The sequence below is a fragment of the Nanorana parkeri genome, unplaced genomic scaffold (genome assembly GCF_000935625.1).
Source record: "Nanorana parkeri isolate BGI_ZX_2015 unplaced genomic scaffold, ASM93562v1 scaffold423, whole genome shotgun sequence".
In the NCBI taxonomy this organism is placed as follows: Eukaryota; Metazoa; Chordata; class Amphibia; order Anura; family Dicroglossidae; genus Nanorana; species Nanorana parkeri.
In genome coordinates this window covers 621,443-636,106 of record NW_017306691.1, presented here as the reverse complement: position 1 = coordinate 636,106, position 14,664 = coordinate 621,443, and the positions used below count along the sequence as shown (strand labels likewise).

Here is a 14,664-nt window from a genome sequence, read left to right as displayed (position 1 = left end):
CATCTGTGTACCACATAGCCAGTCTGTGGGAGGAGCCAGAATTATTGTTGGTTGGTAGTGGATCAAATATTTATTTTACTCACTGAACTGCAACTCAAATTATAACATTTGTATTATGTGTTTTTGTTTCTGGATTTTTGGTTGACATTCTGTCTCTATCAATTAAAATACACCTATAATACACCTATGATAAAAAATGATAGACCTTTCATTTCTTTGTAAGTGGGCAAACTTACAAAATCTGCAGGGGATCAAATCATTATTTTCCTCACTGTATGTATATTACATGATAATATATAAGAAAATATATGTGGAGGTCAAATAATGATTTGTATATACCGTATGTTTCTATATATTTTAAGCCCTGCCTTAATTTTCTCCTGAAGAAGTAGCATTGGCTGTGAAACAAGCTGAGCAAAATCCCTCTGTAAATCCTTAAACAAGTTATACCAATAATAAATGTAAATGTTTGATAGTCAATGTACCATAATGCTGGTGTGTTGATTAAACGGGTGTATTGAGATGGGAGAATATGAGAGGCAAGGAAGCTATTTATAGGAATTAGTTGATATTTACGTGGGTTTTATATTTCTCTTTGAAAGGACTAATTGATTTTGTTCAATAAAAGTTTGTTATATTTTAATGAAGCCGTTCTTGTGGGTGCCTTAAAAGTTCATCACTGTGTATGTTCTAAGTTATGCTTAAATTAGGATGTGGCACCCCCAATATTCTTCCTATTCGCTTACTAATGCACTTCAGAGCCAACATTGGAGTGTGAACCGCTCCGTTTCTTAATGCTGGCAGGAATCTCAATGAGTTTTCCTGAACAGTTAAGTGTACACAGAAAATGAGATATGCACAACACATCAAGCAAAGTCATTTTTTGTCAAGCTTATGGGTCAGCCAGCAAGGATTTGTTTTGGCAGATGGTCAAAAAAAAGAAGAGGAAGAATTTCATTACAACTTGTCAGAATTGCTGTGAAATAAACACAGGGTGCTTTCCTATAGTACTGACAGAAGAAATCACAAAACCAGACACTATGTTAAAGACAAACTAACATGAACTAAATGTTCAAAGGAAAAAGTACATTAACTAGTTGTAGCCTATGAATATTTAGCTCTTAAAATGGTATTAAACTCTCAAACTTTTTTTTCCAATAATGAATTCAGATCAAACAAATATATGTTGCCCAGCAAAGTATTGCTTTACATATTTGCCCAGACACTTACAATTATGTTTCTCAACAGTTGGTTACAAATCTCTAAGCTCCCCTGAATTTCCTATCCAGTACTAATCACTAGGAAAGTGCAGTCTCCAGCAACTGTTCATCTACTAGCTTGAGTGCGAGGAGGAAGGAGAGGGGGCCAGGAGAGAGGTGAGTAGCTTGATTTGCTGTGTCTGTGGAGACACATACAGCTTACTAGCACACACAAGGGTAACTGCATAGCACTCTGCTTGAGAAAGGAGCCACCCTAGAACAGGAAGTCAGGACCAGTTCTTAGGGGATCAGCTGATTCTGCAGAAAACAAACTTTGAAACCTCAAGAAGCAGCATTCATTGTAAGTGATTTAATCAGCATTTGAAATAGCTTAAAATAAATTGAAAACAGTATATTGTTTAAAGAGATGCACTCATTTTGCTCATTCTGGGCATAGCGCCCATCCTCCCCCCCACCCCCGTCAGGTAATTTTACTAACCCAGCCACGCTCCCTCGCCACCTCCTCATGTCAGCATCATCGTCTAAGCTCTGGCATGGACTAGTACCAGGGCGCTTAGACAGGGGTGATGTGACATCCCTCCAAAGTTTGAGTGTTTAGACCTAGTGATTGGTCGCTTAGACATGAGCATGGGGAAAATTAACATTGCCTCTTTAAATTAATGGTCTGCTAGAATAGGTAAATATGAAGCATTAACACAAGGGTAACAACCCTGTCCCTCCACCTGTGATGAAAATAAAAAGATGACTAAGAGTCATGCCTCCGGCTGTCAGTCTTGCAGTGCCTCATGGGTTGTGTAGTTCCACAACAGCTGGAGTGCCAAGGTTGCCTCTCTCTGCATTACCACTTTCACTGAACCTTTTTTTGCAGTGTGTGTAGTTGAAGCTGAACAAGACTAGACAAAGTGTATCCTTCTATTGGTATTTAGTGGGAGCAGGCAACCCTTACATAGGTGGTCAGAAGCATCTCCCATCACATTGGCAGTGAGAGGGAAGAATGCCCCCCTTACATGCAGCCTACAAGTTCTTTAAAGTGAGGGGTTACTTATTAGAGAGAGAGAAAAGGAGAAACTCCACAGCTCACACTCCACTGGCTCTGCCATGTGACATATGCACCAGAACTATTCAGATGAGAAGGGCTGCATTAGAATCTGGCTGCGTGACACAACTTTTATGTCTTAATCCTGCTGTACATGGGACTACCAGAATGAGTTTAGCTTTAAGATAATAATATGCATCAACTAAATACCGGACACCCCCCAGAAGCTGTGAATATGAGCCCACCACTTCAACGCATCCTAGTCACCAAAAGCATAGTTTATGCAGTTAGAGTAGTACAGTGGGGATTACTGCATCATAGAAGCCAAGTTTCACCTAAGCTTTGTTCAAAATAATTCAGGTGTGACTAGGGGAGTAGTAGTAGTTGATCTTACATTAAAATTGTGTGTTAATATACCTGGGAAACAGAAACACTGATTATATAAAACGTTTTCTTTTTTTCCCATAAAGGGTGGCAGTGTTTCTGAACTAACCATGTTGTTATTCTATGTGGCAATTTTAGACACAAAGTGCATTTCTGCTGTCTCGCACAAGAACCTGCTGGGACATTTTGTAAATGTATGCCCTAACAACCCCTAGAGCAATGGAAAGATTGAGTGCACTCTAGTCACATACAAATTTATTTTGTAGTGTCTCAAATAGCATAGATGATCTAATTCCCAAATTATCAGTGTCACGCAGATTTACATAGCCTTTTCTATTTTGGTTCTGTTTTTCTAACCTTTTGAACACACAAGGTTGGGGATGGGTGGTTTGGCACCCACCACTATAGCATAGTTGGTGGACGCGGCACTGTGGGAACGCAGAGCTGGCTAAGAGGAGGCCCTGAAAGATTGTTTTTTTTTAATATCTAGAGTATAAGTAGTAAGCCTGCAGTTCTTTCACTGCCACAGAGCTAAAACGTTTCAGCATTCCCGATTAGCCAAATGGCTAGTAGGTCATGTGGTGACTTACACTTTAAGCAGCCGGCGAGAAAGAAGATAAAATAACATCACTGACACACTTACCACCATGTTATAGGCTTCTGGAACCTCAACTTCAAACTGGAACTTGCCACCTTGGTAATAACTCTCATCTGAAAAAACAGCAAAAAGGGAATTTAATGGATGCAGTCATGCTTTACTGCACACTGTGCTCTTGTCATAAAGACAGTATTCATCCATGTAACACTGTCTAATGTGCACATTTCTCTAATGCATGTGCACAATAACCATATTACATAAAGTAGAACTTATCCAGCTTTATGTTCCACTCATAACTAATTAAGCGGTGAGCGACAGCAGCTCCTGGGCTGCTTCCATAGCTGATGCACCAATTAATCACTTTTTTGGCATCACTGTTTAAATATGAAATGCAGGAGACTTATTTAGAAAAACGGGATTAGCTGCTGTTAATTTTGAACAACGGACAAAACTGCTATTCTTAGGAGCAGGACACTGTATAGTATAATGTGTTTCACAGCTTATGATATCAGCCATTCATAAGCTGGTCTTACCCTAAGCCTGTCAGATGTAGCTGCATGTGTTTAGCTGGCAGATGCCTTTGCTCTGCTCCCTTGCACTACAGTAAGTATAACCACAATGTGTGTGTATTAAAGTGCAACTGACACCACTAATATACAAGCATTCATACTACATGACAAGTTAGACTAACAGTAAGGTGCCAGAATTATAATTTTTTTTTTTTTCCATTATGTGACTGCAAACACTGGGACACCCCCCACCCTTCCGTCCCCACAGTGCAGTCCGATAATGCACAGCCTGGGAAAAATGGTTTATATAGATTTGTATACAGACCACTCTTCCTCTGTAAAGTTATCTTGTCTAAAGGTGGCCATACACTCTACAACCATCGCAAGACTTTAGTCTTGCGATGGTTGTAAAGGGATTAAAAAAACGTACGATCTGCCTATCTTGGACAGGCAGATCGCACTCTCGATCATCGCAAGCCCGCCCCCCTGAGGGGCGGGCTTCCGATGACCGCAATGCTAAACGGGCAGTGTGCGCGTGCGCACACCGGCCCGTTCAGCATTTATCTTCCGAGCACCGTTCTAACCAGCCGAGAATCGTACGATTCCTGGCTGGTTTTCGAACATGCTGGTTCGACAGAAGACGTGCGACCGTACAGTAGAAACGGTCGCACGTCTCCGTTCACACTGCTCGATTATCGTACGAAAAACCGATCGCATACGATTATCGTACGATAATCGTGCAGTGTATGGGCACCTTAACAGTGTAGAAGAGTATAACCAGGGATAAGCAACTTATCTGGGAAGGATGGGTGCAGGAATGGGGATGTGACTGCGGCAGGTGCTACCACACATTGTAGTAATCATGTTTTATTACAAGTGGTGGCAGGTTTGTTTGTTTTTTTGTATAGAGTAGGGAATGGTTAACACCTGCCCAGTTTTCTTTTTTGCCATCTCTGTCCCATTGGGAAGATTTCTTTTCATTTCCTGTCCTACAGACACAGCAGGATTTTCCTCATTTGAAGAGATTTGCACTGACAGTAAGTCACTAGAAAAAGCATCTCCATTAGGAGAATTTTCCATTTAATCCTGTTCTGGCAAAAGTTTAAAATGTTGGATTCTCCTTAACTTTTAGCTCCAATGACAGTGGTCAGCTTAAAAAAAAGGGGGGGAAACAGACAGCAATTAAAACGTTACATGGGATGTGACCCTTTCCCTTCCAGCCAACATTAACTATAAATATTCACTAAAATCGACTCCTGTGTTCATGATCCTTATGGACATTTAGATGACATCTTCTTAGCCAATAAATACTGCATAACCTTATTTTTAGTGTCCACAAAGTGATTGTACCACCACAATCTCTGTTATACAGAACAATGATGTATACCGGTGGATGAATATAACACAGCAAGTAGCCAAGAGTTCAACAAAAGAGGATGCATGGGATCCCCCGCTCTTATAAAATTGGGCATAAAGCAGATAAGGCCTAACATGTTTACGGGGGTTGAAAGCAAAAATTACATGTGCAAAAAAAACCCCAAACCACCGACATTTCGAAGGCACGCAGGCCCTTTTTTTTTTTTTTAAGGTGACAGCCCCTAGGGGCTGTTCACATGAGTTTCAGGTCCTGATCAGGTCCGGATCTGCAGACGCGGTGCTACTGATGCAGTGCGTTTTGGCCACGTTTTTGATGCGTTCCAGTTAAAAAAAAAATTATTATTTTTTTTGCTAGAGTGGGGCTGTTATTAAGTTAGCTGCAGTGCAGTGTGTTTTTGACGCGTTTGCGTTTCCTGACCGTACAAAATGTGACATGCAGTATTTTAACTTGAACGGACTGCGCACGTGAGAACTGTAGCCCATAAAACACATAGGGATATGAACGGCTCCCTGGGTCCCCTAGATGTCCTTTAACATCCCCCCCAACACACTTCCCACATGAACCATTTCCCATATGACCCTCGTCGCTCAATCTTGGTAGGCCCGTGCAATAAGCACTCCATGATCCTGAGTGTAAACTCGCTATACTGGTAATTTTGCTTTTTTAAAATCTCCACTATACAATGCCACACTAAGCGAAGAAATCCCAGCCCAAGGTACACCCCAACTCTTCTTTTGGACAAATCTGCATATTTATACAACCTCGATTCATTGGTTAGTTTGGCTCTGTTGAGCTTTGATGCTGGTATTACATGTTATTCTAATAGTTACCCTGTATCATATGCACCTTATGATCCAGGATCATGTATGTAATTATGACAATGTAATCTCATGTATTTACCACTGTAAACACTCCTGTATTCCTGAGTGATTCAGGTTGTCTGTATGACCTTATTTCTTGTTGTAACCCAATAAAAATGTACATGCTCAAAAAAAAACACATAGGGATACATTGGGATGCATTTTGAGTGCACGAGCATACGGATCAGGTCAGCACACAAAACGGACATCGTGTGAACAGGCACTTAGGGTTTTGGATTTAAATTTTATCACCGTAGGCCATGTACTTTCTGGCTGTATTGCATGTAGGGCTGCAACCAACTAATCGATGAGAATAGTTATCAATTGTTCCTATTATCGATTAGTTGGTTGGATCCCCTAGCTCTCTCCTCCATTCTGGGAGGAGGGCCCAGCAAGCAGTGGGTGGGTGCACCCACCGCTTGCTGTGCCCCCCTCCCTGATTTACCAGGGCCTCATTTTTATGTCCATGCTGATTTGTCTTTTCCAATAGTGTGTGTAGTCTGAGTAGTAACTTCCCGTTTCTCTTCCAAGTCCCTTACTTTCGCCCCCAGCTGAATTTCAGCTGATTTCAGCTCGTGAAGCTCCGCCAATAAGTCTCCTTTTTTGGAAATGAATTTACTTCAGTGCTTCCCTATCTTTCTTAATCTAAATGTGTTAGTCTGAGTAGCTGTATTTATTATCAGTGCTGATCATGAATAAAAGCATGTATAACATAATATACAAGTATAACCAAAATAAAAGCCAAAACAGAAGCAGTGTCCAGGAAGGTTTTTTTTATAATTTTTTACAAGAAAGTGGACTTGACAATAACATATTTTGAAGAAATTCTGCATAAACAAAATTATCCAGTTTCCTAGCTAATTGATGCAGGATTGGGGGTCAAAGAAGCTAAAGGTATAAATAGCTCTCACTCGCAAGGTCTTTATACCATGGGCTGCTCACTGCAAGTTCCCTGATGTTAAGGGGAATCCCTCACCTTTTCGCTGCCTGAGGAGGGATCGGGGCGCGTGGCCTCTGCATCATCTATCCGCCCAGCTCTGGCCGGCATCCTGACTCAGCTCCTGGCAACCAGTGACATCACTCGATGCCAGGAGCTAAGTGGGACGCTGGCCAAAGCATCCTAGGTTGCTAAGAGCTGGGCAGGGAGATGTTTATGTGCTCTGCCTGCCACCCAAAGAGATGCCGCCTGAGGCAACAGACTAAAGCTGGCCACACACCTATAGATTATCTGCAGATTTTCTATGGTCAGATGGAAAAAGTGCAACAGATTCCTCCACCTATGCTAAACTGTTTGGATGGAGCAATCTCCCACTGGGCCAAGCTTCAGTATCTTGCTAGTGGGCCTCGCTGGCTGTCAAAATACCTCAACAATCTGATTGGATGCAGGCATTGTTCAGGTATTTTGAGAGCCAGCGGGGCGGACTAACAAGATACTGAAGCTTGGCCCAGTGGGAGATTCCTCCACCCACACAGTTTAGTGTAGATGGAGGAATCTGTTGCACTTTTTCCCATCTGACCATAGAAAATCTGCAGATAATCTATAGGTGTATGGCCAGCTTTAGGCTGCCTCATTACAGGCACAAACCTGTGTATGCTCCACTGTAAGGTCTAGCACAGATTTTGAGCGTGCCACTTATATTAAGTTGGCTTTCAATGATCTTTTACTAGGCATTCATTGAGTCAAGCAGGAACAAGCCACAGGATTGATATGAGTCTAGAACCGCGGTAAGCTGATTAAGGTGAAATTTAAAAGTAAAATCTACCCATGGTACTTTCCTCCCTTGAGTGTACCATCCTGATTTGTTTTTAAGGATAGGTCTATTTTAATGTCATACATTCTACAGAGAGCTTTATAACAGTACAGCAAAGAAAGTTAAAGTACTGTATATGTATGCTAATTCAGTCTTACTTGTGGAGCCTTCAGTGATGAAATGGACCCAATATTCCACATTTTTCACCCACTGACACTGGCTTAACCTCTCAGTGAGGCTCATATATATTTAAAACATACAGATATAAATAAGCAGTGGTTCAACGCAAGAGAACTCTGGAGGAAATGAGATCCAGCTCTTGTCAGCAAAGCCCCTTCTTTGTGTGGAACAGGAGAAGAAGTTAATAAAACAATGATATGTAAATTTGCAACAGCGTGTCCTCAACGTGATCATCTGATTAACATGCTTGCTAGCTTTGTAAGAAACAGAAGGGGAGGGGAGGACGGGACCGGCAGAGCACATCATTTACACCCAACTGAGCATCTCCAGGACACGATAGAGGTAAGAAACATGCAGCTAAGTGGAAAACAACAACAACAAAAAACACCAATACGGAAATTAGACTCAAGGCTCTTATGTTGTAAATAGTTGACTCCACGGTGTGGCTTTAGGCACATAGCCATGACAATATCATGTTGTGCAATAGTAAACAAGAAATCATTAATGATAAAGTGTAAAACAGTCACCAATGAATGAAAAAAAAAAAGATATCTGTACCATGTAGAAAACTACATATGAAGTTATCACTTTGTTCTTTTTAAGGACCCATTCACACCACGTAATTTGTGCTGCATTGCTCAAATCAAGCCTGATGCAATGACAAGCCGAAATCCATTGTTTCCAACAGGCCCAGTTCACCAACGTGCACTGCTGGTTTGTGTTGGCAAAAAATAAACATGTTGCATTAAAATGCAGTCCAATGAAAGAATAAAAATAAACACCAGTGCAACACAACACAATTTAAAAAAATGCATGTCAGCATGCACTAAATGCAACACAAGTGGTGTGAATCCAGCCTAAAGCAAACCTTATCGCCATTTTTCCCTTTTACACCACACGGCGCCTGCCCTTACCTTAGTTAGCCAGAATACCTCCTGTGAGCCACACTGATACTGGGATTTACTTTGGTACTAAAGTCTTAATCTTCTTTGTATTTAGTGCCTTGATTGACTTTAGCCCCTGTGGCCCTAAGCAGCAAAGTAGAACCAGTTTCACAAGAGTCCGCAAAGTTTTGTAGGTTAATTAAGGTAATATCGGGGCTATCTATAAACACATTATGGTTTGCACAACTTGAAGCAAGGTCAGTGCTTTGTATAGTGCCAGTGTATAAAGAGCCATATTACACTTTTTCTAGTTTTACTACAGCCAGCTTAGGGAGTGGTTTTGTTACTACAGTAGTGCATGTTAGATGGCGCTTTTTTGCATCTGCATATATAAGGCCCAAATGCACAGATCTTACAGAGTAACTGATCATCAGCTAATGCTTAAAGGATAATTAAAGCCTCCATTTTTTTTGCATAGATCCACTGCTATCAAGCAGTAGATAAATGCAAAACGTGTAAAATAAAAAAAACACAAAAACCGCTTTAACAGAGGTTAATACTCACCTGTGTCTTCCCTGCGCGCTCCCGTCTGAAAATGTGAAGATCCTCGGGCAGCCGCAAATCATCTTGGGGCGGGCACATGCGCAGTTCACATTTTCGGCCGGGACGCGAGGAGAGACACGAGGTAAGTCTATGGACGCGTACACCGGCATGCAGACACGGTGGGACAGGAAGTGCCAGCAAGGACAGAGGAGTCGGCGCTGGATCGGAGACCCGCAGCACCGCTGGAGGAACAGATGAAAATGACAGGAAAGAAAATCGGATCAAGAAACATCATTTAAGGTAAGCGCTTTCATTAACATTGGGGGGAGGGGAAAAAATGTACTTTAATGTCACTTTAACTTATCCACGTCCTTTCTTTTCACCCCAGTGCACACATACACATGTACAATTAAAGAGCCACAGATTGGAATTTTTTTCTTTACCAGTCAACCAATGTGTACATAAGTAAAGGGCCCGTTCAAACTAGATACAGGCTAACACGATCAGTTTAAAGAGCTAAATCACACCAAACGCGTTCCAGGAGTAGAGCAGTTACGGAACAGATCAAAACTGTGTCCAATGTATTCCAATGGTATTTTGGGCTCTAGTTCATAGTGTTCGGTTCCAGAGCATGTAAAAAAACTACAAGTCCTATTTTTCCTGCTCTGGAACGCGTGCAAACGCATCATAAATGCATGCAAACGCCCTGGAACGTGAAAAAAACGGTCCGGAACGTGGCAAAACACACTGCACTGCGTGTGCAGAAACTCATGCAGGTCTGGTCTGCATTTGGTGTGAACAACCCTTAGGGTGCAGGTTTGTGTCCATTTGGGGAGGGCAGTGCCTTACACTGTTACAATGCAGAGGTTTACTTTTTATTGACTTTAATCAAAGTGATATTTCAATGGAGATGTGGTGTGAAAATTGATGGTGACTTAAGGTGATCTCTGGAGCATTGCAGCATCCCTGTGTGAACAAGGCACATACAAAACAATGGCTTTCTATGTGTCCCTTTGGTTATCTATCAATTGCAGAAAAACGCTAGTCACTGAGCATAGTGTGAACAGGCCCTAAAAGTGGTAGAGTGGTTGGCATAACCAATGTGCAGATCTACTAATGCGTCTAGTCTGTGTCCCTGCTGAGGATGTTCACCCTCCTGATTTATGCTGGTGACTGTTGATATCAAGGCAGAAAGTGATGGGAAATGCAAGATTTTATGGTCGTCACCTGAGCAGGAGGCAAGATAAAATCTTCCACAAGGTTTGCTTATGTTGTTTCTCCCAATCTTACCTTATATTTTTTGTCATCTTTATGTGCATACCCTCTTTTCATTATTCCTATGCTTTTAAGTGTTAATTCATCCGCGGTGTTAAACCCCCTTCCCATCCAGGCCATTTTTCAGTATTCAGCGCTGCGGTACTTTGACTGACATTTATTCCGTCATGCAGCGCTGTACTGAAATGAATTTTATACCCTTTTTTGGGGACAGATAGAGCTTTCTTTTGGTGGTATTTATTCACCACTGGGGGTTTTATTTTTTTACGATATTAAAGAAAAATTACCGAAATTTAAAAAAAAAACCCGTTTCCCCTATATTAAATGATAAAACATTTATTATTACCCAATTTTTTGGTAAAATATAAAAGACGGGGTCACGTCGGGTAAAAAGACACCAAACATGTCAAGCCTTAAAATTGCGTGCGCGCGCGAAACCTCAAAAAACGATAACCCAAATTGGCCATAGGCGACGCTTTAAAAGCTGTTACCGCTCATCAGTTTAGTGTCATTAGTGATTGATGGCCCTAAAATGATTGCTCTCACTGCGACGTTCGCGGCGATATGTAACATGTGTAGCGCAATTGTAATTTTTGCGTGCTGGGGCACCGGACGCGTATTTATGTTTATAGGCGTGTAAACGTGGGGGTGGGGAGCACATATAGGCTATCGGCGGGCTATGGCTATGGACCCGCTGATCGCCTATATGTGAAACACCCGGTAAAGGGTGTGTGCAATGGTCGGGTCTTTTCTGCCCGTGCATGCCCGCTAGGGGGCGCGCGCGAGCAGAAAAAAATTGCCGTCTATGCAGCAGTGCCGTCCGTCCGTTTTTTTACTACGGGCGGACGGCAAGAGGTTAAAGATCATTAAAAAAATCTTCCACAAGGAACAAAACAAACAGTGAGGGGAATTTATCAAAAGTGGAGCAAACTAAATCTGGAGCAACTGTGCATGGCAACCAATCAGCTTCTCTCTTCAGTTTGATCAGTTAAGATTTGAAAATAAAAGAGAAGCTGATTGGTTGCCATGCAAAGCTGCTCCAGATTTTGTCTGCTCCGCTTTTGATAACCCCCCCCAGTATGTTCCACTGACAAAAGGATTTGAACTGAGTTTGGGGTTTAAATACTTTATATAGCTCACTTTCAGATCTAAAAGTTAAAAAAATTACAGATTTGTTTTAAGCCCTTTTCAGACCTACAGGTGAAACTCGAATAATTAGAATATCGTGCAAAGTTCATTTATTTCACTAATGCAACTTAAAAGGTGAAACTAATATATGAGATAGACTCATTACGTGCAAAGCAAGGTAGTTCAAGCCATGATTTGTCATAATTGTGATGATTATGGCTTACAGCTCATGAAAACCCCAAGAACCCCAAATCCACAACCTCAAAAAAGTAGATTATTACATGCAATCAATAAAACAAGGATTGTACATAGAACAATATCGGACCTCTGAAAAGTACAAGCATGCATATGTACTCAGTACTTGGTTTGGGCCCCTTTTGCAGCACTCACTGCAATTACTTTTGCACGATATTCTAATTATTCGAGTTTCACCTGTATGTGCTGCAGCAAAGCACAGTAAAATAATTATTTGTAGCACAAACTACCACAACGCATGGAACTTTCTACAGTGCAATGCAGTATGATTCATTTAGAATAGCACCCTAATACACAAGTACAGTAGTCACCAACAGACCTATGTTGCAGCGCACCACTGTAAGGTTCAGAGGCAGAAACTCCAGACGGAGTAAATAGCAGGCGAGTGTAGCTTCACCTAAAGCAATCCCTTTGCCTTGATGCAAGTTTCCTTAATGCAATTGATCCAAGGTAGAAAAGAGTAGACATATCACACTGCAAAGGAGGAAACAAGATGAAGTGCATGCCGGTGGAGCAAGAATAGGTGGCAGGCAGCAGGCACAACCTGGGCTGTCAGCCGACTTTAAGGGCATCAGTGGATGTAACAAAGGTGAAAGTAGAGGAATCAATGGACGTAGCAAAAGGTCAGGGTAGGTGGCAGACAGTCACGGTATCTGTGAACATAGCAAAGGTCAGGACAGGCGGCAGTCATAGGAATTTGTGAAGGCAACAAAAGGTCAGTAACATGAACTAAATCATGAATACTTGGTCAGCAGGAAACACTATCACAAGAACAGAGGCACACAGATGATGTTTAAACAAAGCACCCCCAACGCCAGGGATCAATCCCAGAGTTGGGAAGAATGTGGTCAGAGCAGTTGCCCAGCAGCTCACATGGAAACAGGGCAGCAGCGAGTAAATGCTGGGAGGAGCTTAGAAGACTGCATCCCACATCCTAGAAACAAGCCGAGAAGAGGAGGAACAGAGCCATGTCCCATTGGCTAGCAACCAGAATGCAAGTTGCCACTAAGAAGAGAGTGAATGATGATGTGTCCTGTTGCCTAGAAACTGGGACACAAGCCACCGCTGAGAGGAGAGGGAGCCAGAAACAGGCAGCAAGGGCTGCCACCAGACAGGTAAGTATGAAGGCTGCCTTACAACCACAATGCACATGCCATGCATTCTAGAGTGGTGTGCTAAAACATAATGCAAGTCCAAATTTTGGTCCATTTCTAAAAGACATGATATGGCTTGGTCAATTTCGGCTGAACCTTCTTGGGTGATTCAGTGATTACACATGTTGGAAATTTCAAAGCAGTCAGATTGTGCCTACATGTCTGAAAGCGTCTACAGTCTATCGCTAGCCAAGTTATTCCTGGAAACTACAAATGGTCTTCCGTGAATGAAAGCAGATCTAAACCCGCAAACAAAAATGTTATATACTGCAGCTTCTTAGTCCTTAGATGAGGTGGTCACATTAGCTTTCTTTTTGTCTGGTTTTCTTTCACCTGCTATTCCTGTGAATAAACACACTACCTGTCCTTGTGTGGGGACATTCACTCCTCCAATGTATCTATGGAGACAGCCATGGTTTTTCACCCAGACTGGATTACATACATGTTTGCCTTTGTTCATCTCATTTACATGGGAGTATGGAGATTTGCAGTTTACATTAGAAAGAGAACATTGTTTTTGCTTTTAATTCAGCTCCCATGAAGTGACAAGGACATTGTATTTACAATAATATTAGATCTAGGTTTTTTTCTGTACTTGCCAATTAGTTCTTGAGTCTAGTTATCCTTTAAAACTGTCATACTACATTCAGAAAGCTAAACAAAAACATGCACACCTTTATTCTCTCTCCAATGTTATTCAACTCCTGCACTCACACAGCACAAGAAGTTTCCTTTTGAGGTTTCGTCAATGAAAGCAAAAGAGTAAAAAACGGAAAGATTACAAATGCAACACAGAGAAAATCAAGAAAACCAGGCCTTCTGGGTCAGTGGAGGAATAAAGCACAGCAACACTCATATTAGACACCTACTGCTACACAAATATTCAAACTCTCAAAACCTATGCTGGGTACACCCTGCTAATCCATTTTAGTTGTCTAGAAGCTGATCAGGACTACATATGTTGTTACATTAGAACATAAATATCGGAACAGATAACTGCACATGCCTCATGAAATGACAGTGTGTAATCTTTTAGACATACACCTGGAAATCCAAAAAGGTACCAGATTCATAACAGCTTATTTTTCATGTTACAGCATGGGGAAGCACCTGGTATGTTCTCCATAGTTAATGGCATTTTAATCACAGTTTGTGGGGATGTAGGACTGAATTTAAATCTGTTTTCTATTATTCATTCCAGTTAGATAGCATATTTTCTTTGAAACCCGGTAAGGCCTATTTAAAGACCGCAAATCTCATGGCTAATCCAAGCTTGACTCTAGGAAGAACCAGATGTTTTTGGCCTCTTAGTCAGCTCATCAAAAATCACATAATCCATTTCACCCCCTAGTCAAGCTATTTGCAGCTTCTCCTTCTTCAAAGTCTCAAAGGCCAGAATTTTAACAAATCCAAGGCACTACAAAGACCATATGGCAGAATCAGACATCGAGATTTTCTGTGAGCTAATGAAACTAGAAAATAGTCCCTATAAATTATATATATATATAT

The 14,664-nt window shown here is 41.5% G+C and overlaps 1 protein-coding gene across 2 annotated transcripts in view; it reads right to left on the bottom strand.

The window, feature by feature from the left end:
- The window catches only part of UBE2F (ubiquitin conjugating enzyme E2 F (putative)), a 192,011-nt gene that overhangs the window by 105,221 nt on the left and 72,126 nt on the right, over positions 1 to 14,664 (bottom strand). For both annotated transcript variants that reach the window (XM_018559937.1, XM_018559935.1), the window contains exon 5: positions 3,284 to 3,351. In XM_018559937.1, the coding sequence (XP_018415439.1) occupies positions 3,284 to 3,351 (68 nt within the window). The remainder of the gene's footprint in view (positions 1 to 3,283; positions 3,352 to 14,664) is intronic.